The 13,627-nt window shown below is 39.6% G+C and overlaps 1 protein-coding gene across 2 annotated transcripts in view; it reads right to left on the bottom strand.

Moving 5' to 3' along the window:
* acot7 (acyl-CoA thioesterase 7) overlaps positions 1–13,627 on the bottom strand; it is a 237,685-nt gene that overhangs the window by 174,068 nt on the left and 49,990 nt on the right. For both annotated transcript variants that reach the window (XM_048615117.1, XM_048615118.1), the window contains exon 3: positions 11,326–11,482. In XM_048615117.1, the coding sequence (XP_048471074.1) occupies positions 11,326–11,482 (157 nt within the window). The remainder of the gene's footprint in view (positions 1–11,325; positions 11,483–13,627) is intronic.

The raw sequence follows: 13,627 nt of genomic DNA, 5'->3' as shown, positions 1-13,627 counted from the left end.
TTCCCTGAAGCTTTGGAGGCTGAGGAGTGACCTTATAGAGGTTCATAAAAACATGAGAGGCATTGGTAGGGTAAATAGACAAGGACTTTTCCCTGGGGTGGGGGAGTACAAAACTAGGGGGCATAGGTTTAAGGTGAGAAGGAAAAGATTTAAAAGGGGCCTAAGGGGCAACTTTTTCATGTAGATGGTGCTGTGTGTATGGAATGAGCTGCCAGAGGAAGCAGTGGAGGCTCGTACAATTACAACATTTAAAAGGCACTGGATGGGTATATGAATAGAAAGGGTTTAGAGGGATATGGGCCAAATGCTGGCAAATGGGACTAGATTTTTTTAGGATATCTGGTTGGCATGGACGAGTTGGACCGAAGGGTCTGTTTCTATGCTGTACACCTCTATGACTCTATGACGCAGTGTCTTCTTAAGGTTAATCATGGCATCAACTGTGATAAAGCGGGTCAGTTAGTTCAGTTGGTTGAACGGCTAGTTTGCAATGCAGTGATGCCAACAATGTGGGTTTAATTCACACACCGGCCAAGGTTGTCATGAAGAATGCTCCTCCCCTCAACCTCTCCCCTCGCCCGAGGTTAAACTACCACCAGTCATTTCTCTCCAATGAGAGCGCAGCCTATGATTCAGTAGGGCTTTGGCGACTTTACATTTACCTAATATTACAATTGTCCAGATGGCTTAGGGATGAGATCATCAAAATATACTGAGAACTACACTTTTAAGGATGTGAAGGCATTATTGAGAGCACAGAAAAGATTAATGACAAAGGCTCTAGAGATGAGGGACTAGACATTAATAGATTGGAGAAGCTTACGATCTTCTCCTTAAGATCACACCTTAAGGGGGTACTACACTGTCAGTCTTGTCACATTTTGGATGAGCCATTAAACCAAATTCAACATGTAAAGTCCCATGGTGTTATTCAAAGAATAGCCACGGAGCTCACCAATTGACCTATTTAATATTGATCTGACAGCTGTCACCAAAACACACATTATTTGAACACTCGTCCCACTGGTGTTTGTTGGACCTGGCTGAGAGCAAATTTTCTCCTGCATTTCCCTTTATTACAAAAGTGACAACATTTCAAAGGTACATCATTATTTGGAGAGTACTTTTGGATACCCTGAACTAGAGAGAGCCTGACACAAATATATGTTCTTACTTTTCAACTTGTTTAATTTCTGTCTGTGGGACTGTGCTATCTTCATCAGTTGTTGCATTGCAGGAATGACTGCACTTCAGAAATTAGTCAATTGCTGTGAAGTAGTTGCAACATCCTGAGCTATGAAAGATGATGCCAAGTAATTCTTCCTTTCAAACAAGCTGGAATTATTCACCCAACCACTGAGAAACATGTGCAATCACCAATTTCCCCAGAAAAACTCAGATTGATGTTATTCTTAAATAAGAATGGTGTGATGTAATTTTGTATAACTCATGGGTTTCCCATGATGAGTCAGAGGCAATGCTATTTCAAGGCAATTCTGGGGTCATGAGGTGGACTGGGTAATGCGCACATGCCAGCTAAAAGGATATTTTATGAAGTCACTGAAAAATACAATTCCTTTTGCGCGTGGCAGACACTGCATGGACACTGTGATTCACTGTACCGTCTTAGGTTTCTCATCTTGTAAGTTTTTAACTCTGTCAATGTTCAGGACATATCCATTGTTGAAAAAGGGACTGGCAGCCTTGCTGTCCATCCTAAAAGTAATGTTGACTTGCTGTGCATCCCATTCCCACATTAAAACATGTCACTGTAACAAATTAGAAGTTAGACAGTCTTAACTGCATTTTGACAGTTGTAATGTTTAAACTGTTTGCATTGTGATAATAGTGTTTACTGCAAGCTTTGTCCAGTGTCCTTAAAAAAAGATAAAGTCTGAGCTTCAGTCTGTAACTAGGTTAATTTCTTCACTCAACCAGCACAGACAGCTCCTTGAATTCCCTTAAGATCACGTCGGCTTTTAAGAGGGTTAAGCATTCAACGGGAAATTTTGAATACAAATCAAAATGGAGCAGTAAGTTGAACACCCTCTATTTTCAATAAATTACCATACTGTCTCTACCCAAAAACACCCATGAAATTTGAGACTCCCTTCCTATTATAGTACATTGTTCCTATCTTTATGATAAAACAAAATAATTCTAAAAACCATTTGACTTATTTGCTGACTGCTAATTCTAAAAGTGTATCAGGTTGAAACTTTTTCACTGCATAGTAGTGAATCAGGAAATGTTTCAGTTGGTAAACTCAATAATTTATAACAAAATAGACAACCTAATTTTATTAGGGAATTATCTTATTATAAACTGCAATCCTCATGCAAGGATTCGAGCACCTTGAACGTTCTGGAAGAACGATTTCCTCTGTGCATTTTGTGTAGTCAAACAAACATTTATTGCAGCAGGTTTATAATCTCACTGATATATAACTCACAGAGGAAATCGTCCTCACTGTGATGTACCAAATGTTTTTATATTTCAAATATTTCTTTTTTTTCCTGGCACATTACTGTAAATGAAGATGTTGCTGTTACTGTACCTAAAGAGCAAAATCATAATTTAGATAAATATACCTACACCATTTTCCCACAAAATGATCTAGGCTCCTAGATGTACAGAATGATGAATTTTGGAGAAAAGTGTTGCAGTTCAGCATCTTTAAACAATCTGTTTATGCAACACAAACACACACGTACATATATATGTATATATATCAATATAATGTTCACAGTAGATGCCTAATACTAAATAGGGTCTTTTTCCATTTCTAACCCCTCCCCCATATTTCATTTTTATGTATGCAAATTTCATCCACTGACTGATCCATGGCAACCTGTTCTAATTAATCATTGAATTTTGTCAAATTCAATTCTTTCTCCATCTTAAAACACATTTAAAATGCAAAAGAAAGAAACAGAATGGCAAGTTTTATAAACCATTTCTTGTTTCTGGTCTACCACAAAATAATAATTACATGTAGCTAAAAATGTACAGGAGTCTTGACTCAAACTGAATCTGACAGTATGCTTTTGGGAATGAGATCTGCATCACACCCAACCAAAACAACCCTGACAGAATGGTATCTATAGCAACAATATGGAAATGTAGTGTGTCTCTTTTTGAGAACAACATCCAGCTAACCAAAAGCCACTCTCACTCTTAATTTTCTTTTGACCGATCAAAAATTTACTAAGTACTCAAAGTGCAGTCACTGATGACCCAAATATATTTTTATTCTTAACAGAGAATTCGCTAACACAGCTCAAGTTGATTAGACAATAAAATGAAGGAGGGGAGTAGGTTACAAAAATATGTGATATGCCCATTCTGTATATTTCAGTCCGCTTCACAGACTGTAACACATTCCCTAGAAACCTGAAGCTAATTGGATATGACAGACAGACAGAATAAATTCTGCTCCGATTGTTTTCTGTTGTCAGTTGCTGTAAAACATTGCTTCAAGGGAAGTGCTCAGGAAAATTTATTTTACAATTTCTCTCTTTCCCTACTGCTTCTCTGCCATTAAATATCAGTTTTAATTGTAGATTTTCTATTTGCGGACAATCAAACACTTGGTGATTCTTTTTGCACAGTTAAATAATAGTTTTCGACTTCTGGGCCACGGGTGGTGGTGGATGGAAGAAATCTGAACTCCATGTCCTATGTTTACTTACTTGCTCGTTTCCCGCAAGGAATGAAAGTGAGCATTTACATACGTAACATCAAGAATCAATCATTCATTAATAATTAGGTGTTATAGTCTAGCATTATCGTGCAGGATTATTGCAAAAACTTATGCATTCCCCTGACATTTAGATGGAGTCACTTCAGTTAAAATGGAGGATAAAGGCATATCAAAGGCACGCATGTTGATGTTGGACAATTAAACATTATATTGGAAACAATATGTGATTAGCTATGTCTTGTTGCAGGGATGTTGAAAGTACCACTGAAGGTATCCACCTTCATAAAAAGGTGGATGATGTGCCTTTATATCATGCAATCAAAACTAATATAATGCCACATGCCATGGGTAAACTTAGGTCAGAAGAATCAGCAGGATGTTTACTTTGTGAAGAACCTTTCCAGCCACAATTCACTTGATGTCTTGCCGCATGACATTAACAAAATCCCTAGTTGCTTTAGACCAATAGCAAGGTCTGTACAATGTTTGATGCACTAATGACCTACCTTAGAAACTGCAATAGCAAGTCAAGGAGAGAAAGGAAGTCCTGACTCAGAGCCTGGAGCAATGTAATTGTGCACAATTGATTCAAGGATTCAGCCAAATGCACAAGTAAACCTGATAATAATGTATGTGATCAACTTCAGAAGCCAATCTGACTCAATATTACAATGCATTGTACTGGAGCCAGCACAAGACATGTTATGAACTTGCTATGCCCATGATACAGGACTCATCATTTATTTCCCTTAAAATATATGACTCCCTCGTCCGCTCCACACTCCCCTCCAGCTCCACCACACCCGGCACTTTTCCCTGCAACCGCAGGAAGTGCTACACCTGCCCCCATACCTCCTCCCTCACCCCCATCCCAGGCCCCAAGAAGACTTTCCACATCAAGCAGATGTTCACCTGCACATCTGCCAATGTGGTATACTGCATCCGCTGTACCCGGTGTGGCTTCCTCTACATCGGGGAAACCAAGCGGAGACTCGGGGACCGCTTTGCAGAACACCTACGCTCGGTTCGCAACAAACAACTGCACCTCCCAGTCGCGAACCATTTCAACTCCCCCTCCCATTCCTCAGACGACATGTCCATCCTGGGCCTCCTGCAGTGCCACAACGATGCCACCCGAAGGTTGCAGGAACAGCAACTCATATTCCGCTTGGGAACCCTGCAGCCCAATGGTATCAATGTGGATTTCACAAGTTTCAAAATCTCCCCTCCCCCCACCGCATCCCAAAACCAGTCCAACTCGTCCCTGCCTCCCTAACCTGTTCTTCCTCCCACCTATCCCCTCCTCCCACCCCAAGCCGCACCTCCATCTCCTACCGACCAACCTCATCCCGCCCCCTTGACCTGTCCGTCCTCCCTGGACTGACCTATCCCCTTCCTAACTCCCTACCTACACTCACCTTTCCTGGCCCCATCCCCGCCTCTTCGACCTGTTTGTTTCCTCTCCACCTATCCTCTCCTCTATCCCTCTTCTATCCGCCTCCCACTCTCTCCCTATTTATTTCAAAACCCCCTTCCCCTCCCCCTTTTCTGATGAAGGGTCTAGGCCCGAAACGTCAGCCTCTCTGCTCCTATGATGCTGCTTGGCCTGCTGTGTTCATCCAGCCCTGCACCTTGTTGTCTCGGATTCTCCAGCATCTGCAGTTCCTACTATCTCTGATTCAATTTTAGCATCTGTTTCTGTTTGTCACCATATTAACTCATTGTATTACCTCAAAAACAGAAAACTGTTTTGCCAAATTCGTTTTTCAGGTAGACAAAAGCATAATTAGAAGCTTTTACTCTAGCTATAAAACTTCTCATTTATTTTCAATTAATCAGTCTGCTATGGTCATTTCTCTTGATTTAACAATACCAATCATGCTTTCCAACAAGTTCATTTCTCTCCCTCTGCTTTCATCGCACCATCTCTTTTGCCAGGACCTCAAAATTGCAGAATTCCACCTCTTCCTCAGACTTCCTTTTTTTGAAACTGTTCAGGCAGCTAAATGAAAATGTCTCTCACTAAATATCACCACTGCAAAAAACTGAAATCATGAAGAAAATGCTGTTGCCTGTTGTGGGAAGTGCCAAAGTGGTGCACTGTTATATAGTGTTTGGGTTTCAGAGGATTTTAGACAGGCACCTTAAAACAAGTGCACAAGTTTCATCTATGTTAATTGTTAAATATATTGAAGAAAATATATTTTAATTGTACTCTCAATTTAACTAGGCGTACAATATGGAAAATGAAACTTTCAAATATATGCTAAAAATGTTGCGATACAAAACAGAGATAACACAGTGTGGATCCGGAGGAACACAGCAGGCCAGGCAACATCAGAGGAGCAGGACAGTTGACGTTTCGGATCGGCACCCGTTTCTGAAGAAGGGTTCTGACCTGAAATGTCAATTTTCCTTCTTCTCCGATGCTGCCTGACCTGCTGTGTTACTTCAGCTCCACACTGCATTATCTCTGACTCCAGCATTTGCAGTTCTTACTGTCTCAGTGAGTTGCAATACAAAACAACTGGAATCTTTTCAGATGCACTAATATTTAAATTTATTTTAATATATTGCACATTATGTTTTTTTTAAGACCAGTGTTTAATAAATTTGTATTTTTCATTATATTACAAATGTCTACATTACAGAAATATTATTGTTTGGATTTTGAAAGATTTGATCCAAGGTTTCAAATCTGTTTCTTTATGTTACTCTCCACAAGGGTATTTTCATTGATAGATAGGCAACTGTTCAAGGGACTTCCTTTGAGAATCTTGCCCACAGTGAACAAAAAGAAAACGCCTTTATTGTTCCCAAAATTGATACATTACCCTTCTTACAAAATTAAACAATAGTAGCATTATTATAAAGGTTGCAAGACATTATCTTTCTTTCTCCAGATTTTTGTAGAAAAGCCTGAGTCTTTGAGTGAGAGCTTAAGTCAGCACCAGCTTTATAGATCTCTGTACAATTGTTGATCAGACCACACATCTTATTATTCTTCTTATACTGGATAGCCTTGTGTATCTCAGCAAGTGTTGGCAACACATCCAAATATGATCTCCAAAGCTGTTACAGGATTGTTTTTGTCTGACAATGCTGACTCCCAATTGAGAAGGTTCCAGTAGTGCCCTGACCAATGGTCTTGGATAGCTACATTCTCTTTGAGAAAGTTATTGTTGTCACCAGCTAAAAGTGGGGAGGGATCACTTGTTTTTGGTCCATACAGAGCCTTGGTGCTGGAGGACTCTGTGCATTTCATGCATGTCTACACAGTGTTGGACTTCACTGGCCCTCGCTAGCAATCACATATTCCTAATGACACTTATCATTATCTACATCCAGATTTGAGCATTAGTATTCTTCATTATTCCCCTGTGGCTTAGGATAATTTTGATACATAATGAAGGCATTGCATTTCCGATCAAGAATTTTGTGCATTTCTTGATCAATCTCGTCAAGCCAGTCTTGATCACTGTAAGTTTGTCAACCTCCCTTTACTGCTCTTCAGCAAGTACAAATAAGTCAGAATGCAATGATTCACCTACAAAAATGGTAACTTTACTGTACTTCCCAAGTTCCAGCAGCCCCTGTGACTCACAGAATTAACTCTGTCCACTGAGACATCACCAGGTGATTGCCACATTACCACAAAGACACATTGTTCTGCTCCAGCATGGAAACTTGTAATCATATAGAGGATAAAGATTGACAAATTGCAGATCAAAATCTACTACTTTCATCCAGTGTGCGGCCTTTTAAACACAACGTTTTCTCAATGTGTGTCATACTAAATTACAAGCAGCACATTCATATTGAAAAGGTTATACTAAGTATACTAGATAAAGAGGGTACTAGATTTTGTCATACAGGTAACCCAATGGGTCAGATTCTCACAGGTGCTGACATGTGTGCATATTCCGAAAGCATTACTAAGATGAAGGACTGCAACAAATAAATACATGTGAAAATGTTCCTGAAGAGAGGTAAAAGAGCGACTTTGAATTGCCTAACAACACATGTTGCAGGAAAACTATTTACAGAAGATAATAGACAGGCTTTTCTCAATAAACTAAATAAGTGAGGACACTATGTTCAGAGAAAGGTTGCAAAGAGGATCTTGTGTCTGCCCCACATATTTCTTTCACTGCAAACAAAGTCCTCTGATAGCTAACCCTCATAGATAAATAGGGAAGAATGTTCTGAGAAACTCCACACTCCAACATGTTTATGGTTTGCTGTCAGTGAATGTTTGGCCCAGAATTTGTCTCCTTTATTAAAGACAACAAATAGTTGTGAAGGCCATTAGGAATTGGTACTGTACAGTCTAAAGCAAGCAGCCTTGTAAATAAACATTGATGGAATGGAGTTTAGCCTCAAGAGTAGGTGCATGCGGATGAGAATACAGATGCTGCAATACTGTAAAATTTATTGAGAGCTGGAAATGATTTTGGATCAGAAGATGAAAATTCAACGATAAAAACACAAAGTTTGTTAATGCTTTCAGCTGATATAATGTTTAAAAGCAACACCTATGTCCAGAAATGAAATGAAATTTGACACATTACTTTAAATCTAAATTGATAGGCTTGTAATTTGTATTGCTTCATTTCTGGATCCAGTACTGCAAAGTTAAAACAGTGTATATATTCCAGAGGGCATACTAAGAAGATTTTCATGATGGGTATGCATCTAAAACTCTTTCCCCTTTACAGGTGTTGACTAGCCTGCCGTATATTTTCAACATTTTAAAAAAAATTTAGATGTCCAGTATGTTGAGGTTGGTTGGCTCGTCCAGCTCGGCGAGCCAACCAACCTCAACACCCACGACCCGAGCTACAGATCTACTCCAAAACCTTAGATGTCCAGTATATTCAATTTTACTGGCTTGGGCTGCTTAATTCTTGTGCACACAGGCTTAAGGAAAAGGCTAATACCATAGGTTGAGTATCACAGTCTCACTTCAACGTCTGAAATTCAGCTTAAAATGTTTTTGAATACATTAGCAACTTATCTGTGTTTCTTCTCTACCTTCAACCATCTCCCCTTTTAGTGGCATTACTTTTTCTGAATCCAGACCATCAACAGTCTTGGAGTTACCAATGACCAGAAATTTGACTGGACCAACTACATAAATACTGGAAATACTTGGAAATTCTATGGCTAGTAACTCACTGCCCTATTCCCAACGTAGTCCCCATCATTTTTAAGGCATAAATTAGGAGTGTAATGAAGTACTTTCCATTTGCCTTCTCGAGAACAGCTCGAGGAACACTCAAAGACCTTGCAGGGCAATGCAGTTCACTTGATTGGCATGCCATCCATCAATTAAACATTCACTCCCTCCACTACTGCTGCACAGTAACAACAGTATATGGCATTTACCAGATGCACTGCAGCAACCTTCAACAACAGCTTCCAAACCCAGGGCATCTACCACCTAGAAGCACGAGTAGCAGGTGCACAGGAATGCTGTAATATGTAAGACTTGGAACTGCATTGCTACTCCATCACTTGTTGTTGGGTAAAAAACCTGAAGTTTCATTCCTAACAGCGCTGTGTGTATGTTTACACCAGATGTACTGGAGTAGTTAAAGACAGCAGCTCACTAGTACCTTCTTGAGCAATTAGGGTGGGGCAACAAATGCTGGTTTTGCCAATAGCATTCACATTCCAGGAAAGACTGTAAAAAGGACTTAACCACAGACAAGCAGAATGTCTCACACTTAACCTCTCATCAAAGATGAATTAGGTCATCCCAGTAATTGTGTGCCCTGAGCTAAGGAAAGAAACATCACCAAATTTCAGCTTCTGAATGTTACAAAGGGATTTCTGCTGAAAAGTGCACCTTGTTTGCCTCATGGACGTGGACATCAACTGTGTCAACAGTTGCAGAGAACCATCACCTATGGAAATAAAGTTAAAGGGATAGTATCCTTTGGGTGCTTGCACAGTTGGTTTTTGTGCTGTAGATTGATTTATATATTGACGTTTTATAGCTTTCAGACTGTGTGATTGCCATGTAGCTGAGCTATGCAGAGCACAAAATCTTGGGTTCATTGCCCACTCCAAGTTCATTTGGGTGAACTTAATTGGAAAGTAACAGGCGTGTTAAAGCTAGGTGTGTCTTGAGTGTGCTGGACACAGTCAAATAATTCCGGTTTCCATTTCTGCATACTGCTGGCTTGATGTGATACCTTCATCGTGGAATAACAAGTTGTTATATCAATAGTTGCTCCTTGGGGGTCAGGTGCTAGAATGTACCTGGTGCCCAAGAACTTGGACCATCAGCAGAATTCATACATATAGCAGAGGAAGATGAGGACAACAAACTCTTTCGAGTTGTTGTATGCTACTCTCCCCGCACGTATACATGTGCACAACCCTCTTTTGGCCAATTTCTTGCACTTAAACAACACTTTTTACTGAATAAAATGGGAATAACCAGCAAGAAGGGGCAGCATGGTGGCTCAGTGGTAAGCACTGCTGCCTCACAGCACCAGGGTCCTGGGTTTGATTCCAGCTTCAGGCAACTGCCCGTGTGCAGTTTGCACATTCTCCCCGTGTCTGCATGGGTTTCTTCTGGATGCTCCAGTTTCCTCCCACAGTCCACATATGTGCAGGTTATGTGAATTGGCCTTGCTAAATTGAACTATAGTGTCCAAGGATGTGCAGGCTCAGTGGATTAGCCATGGGAAATGCAGGATTACAGGGATATGGTGTATATGTGCATGTATGTGTTGGGGGGGGATGATCTTTGGAGGGCCAGTGTGGGACTCAGTGGTTGAATGGCCTGCTTCTACACTGTTGAGATTCTATGATTCCTCCTTCCTTGTAAATTTTTTTAATTGCAATGAGTTTTTTTTCCCATTATGTTCATTATTCATTCTCATCCCTAGTTCCAACAATTATAACCCAATTCGTCTACCTTATATATTCAAGACATTTATGATTTCACATACTGGGATTTAGATTTCCCTATGTGCTATTTTAATCATTGAAATAGCACAGGCCAAAGTTTAATTTCAAGACATTAACCAGATTGCTAAAAATAGCATGAAGTAATTTAAACTCTGTTCTTTGATTACCTCTCTATCTTTTCACTCTGTCTTAGATGTTGTCGTCTTCTTTGCCTGTATGTTGCACGTGAAGATAACCCAATAGTTGAAACGTTATTAACTTTTTTCTTTGTTCACCTGACTCACTACTGCAAACACAATGAAACAGCTATTGTTCCAATGATCTCCCATCTTGGACATCTTGCCAATGTTTCAATCTGAATCAGTGTAATGTGACTCAATTCAGGAGAAACATTTGGAACAGCGTTCTATATAATGGAAGCAAATTGTAGCTTCAACTGGTCAGGACAAGGCACAAATTCAGTAGCAGGTTTAGCAGACAATTCAGGCATCATTTGAATTTTTATGTATAATTTACCACACCAATTCATTACGAAAAATATGGGGACAGAATAAATGCCATCAGAAATAATTTCCAGAAGTTTCTCAACAGGCAGTCTTTATTCAAGACAGAGAGACAGACAGACAGACAGAGTGAATACAAAGCAAAGCATAAACACAGCTTAGACAGGTTATTATTTAAAAATTCTAGGTCAGTACCTGTGAGAATATTTTCAGCCATCACATTAACTTGGACTTCAACAGAGTGCTTTGACGTATAGGTTATCTCTGCACTGACATGTGCTACATCCCCAATGGACATTGGTGAGAGAAAGTCTGTGCGCTCCACACGAGCCAACACAGCAACGCAGCGTTCCTGAAATAAAAGTAGAGAAGATAAATCCATTGACCACCAACAGCATATTCAGTAACAGCTCTACTTATCAAGCCTTATTTGTTATTCATTCATCTGTAGAGACAAATATAAGTCTTGATTTAGCCTGGCACCAACTTATGGTAAATCAATTACTTCTCAGAACTCTTGCATTGTTCTCCACAACACCAGTAACACCATGGTATCATATAAACATCTGACATATGTATATTGTGTTATTTTGGCAAACTGTATCTGATCTGCAGCAGAATAGGCATCAACTTGCTTACAGCTGGCACTTTCATCTGAGTTAGAAAGTTTTGAATTCAAATTCCACTCTAGAACATAAGGACCAAATTTAGGAACAAAAACAAAGTTGCTGGAAAAGCTCAGCAGGTCTGGCAGCATCTGTGGAGGAGAAAACAGAGTTAACATTTCGGGTCCGGTGACCTTTCCTCAGAACTCAGGACCTAATTTAGGCTGCTATTTCTGTCAGCACTAAGACAGGGCTGCACTATTGGTAATGCTGTCTTCCTGACATGCTGATAAAAAACATGGGACAGTCCTCCTATTGAGTCAAATGTAAAAATTCTCATGCCACTGTTTGAAGAAGAGTATCCTAATCAGGTATGATTAGCCAATGTCCTTATGTTGTGCAGTATGATTTTACATTGCAGATAAGGTCTGACTGTGCACTAGCACACAGAGTAATTAGTGAGGCTATCTGTAAACATAGAGTTTCAGTAAAAGAGATTCAGAGGTAAACTATAAAGAGCACAACAGCAATTTGAGGGATAGCTAGCTCTGAGTTTCATAATGATCCAATAATATCTTCAATTTAAAGTTCTCAGCTTTGTACGCTTCCTATCTCTTCCTATCTCTGTCACCTCTTCCAGCCCTGAAACCTTCCAAGAATTCTGCACTCCTCAATTCTGACCCCTTATGCCTGATTTTCTTTATTCCACCATTGACAACCATTTAGCTGTCTAAGACCCAAGCTCTAGAATTTTGTCCCTAACACCTCTCAATCCCACTCTTCTTTTCAGGCTTTCCTTAAAGCCTACATGTCGACTGCCCACTATATCTTTATAGGGACAGTGATTAATTAATTCTTTTTTTGTGTAACAATCAATTGTTGTTGCAGGAGCCAGCACTCAGTGAATGTTGTAAGAATCAAGGGTACAAGCAGTTTCAAGGGTGCTACATTTGACTGTTTGAAAATGCTAGTTAGACTAAAGTTTGCCAATCAATAAAGACAAAGCACATTATAAAGGTTTCAATAGACAGTACAGAGGACAGTGAAGTGAGGCGTATGCATGCACATGCGCACATAAGTGCGTCTGTCTGTGTCTTTGAGAGAGTTTCAAGACAAGATCATTGGAAATGTAGATATTTAATCCCTTGTGGAGTTTTAATGAGATTTGGTGACCTACTGTGTCACTAACATCTGGGGGATTGCTGAGAATTTTGTGGCATCAGTCTGATCGCATTTCCTTTTTGATATGTTCTGTAGGGTGTGTTCAACCATTGTTTTCTGTTTCTCATCTTTGCCTCATGTTAAGTTTGAAATGTTAGAATATAAGTCATAAATATCTTTGCACAATCTAAACTGTTTTTGTCAATAATGTTTAGATGTTTGTTTCACTAAATATTATTTGCAATAATCTACTCTTTGTTGATAAAAGAGAACTGGCTAAATTGTTTCTCATACTAAAGCAAATACAGTATAAAACCTACACGAAACTTTGTTTAAATTTAAAATTTGTTACGACCAATGGTGCCATGGGTCATGAAAAGAATCAACACATCCCTCCAAACTCAGGGGTAACAGCAACATCAAATCTTATTTCAGAAAGCTCGTGTTCATATGTTAAAGGCACGAGATAGATGCAAGTTGGTATGGTTGTTGTGAAAAAAATGCCTTGACAACAAAGTGTCAGAGGCTGAAAGCCTTTCTCTGGAGCTAATAGTTGTCCATATGTAATAACAGAAAAAGCACCCATTACGGCAATGACACCAGTTTTATTTATTGCTTCAGCAACACTTAAACTTACCCAAGCTTTTAATGATGAAAAAGATGAGTCCCTTTCTTCTCTGCATAATGCTTCCTGAGTGCCTCAGCCTAACATTAAATTGCCTGGATTCACT

This window comes from Rhincodon typus, chromosome 31, assembly GCF_021869965.1.
Source record: "Rhincodon typus isolate 14 chromosome 31, sRhiTyp1.1, whole genome shotgun sequence".
Lineage (NCBI taxonomy): Eukaryota > Metazoa > Chordata > Chondrichthyes > Orectolobiformes > Rhincodontidae > Rhincodon > Rhincodon typus.
Note: the sequence above shows the minus strand (reverse complement) of the source record. Positions and strands in the feature narration are given on the sequence as shown.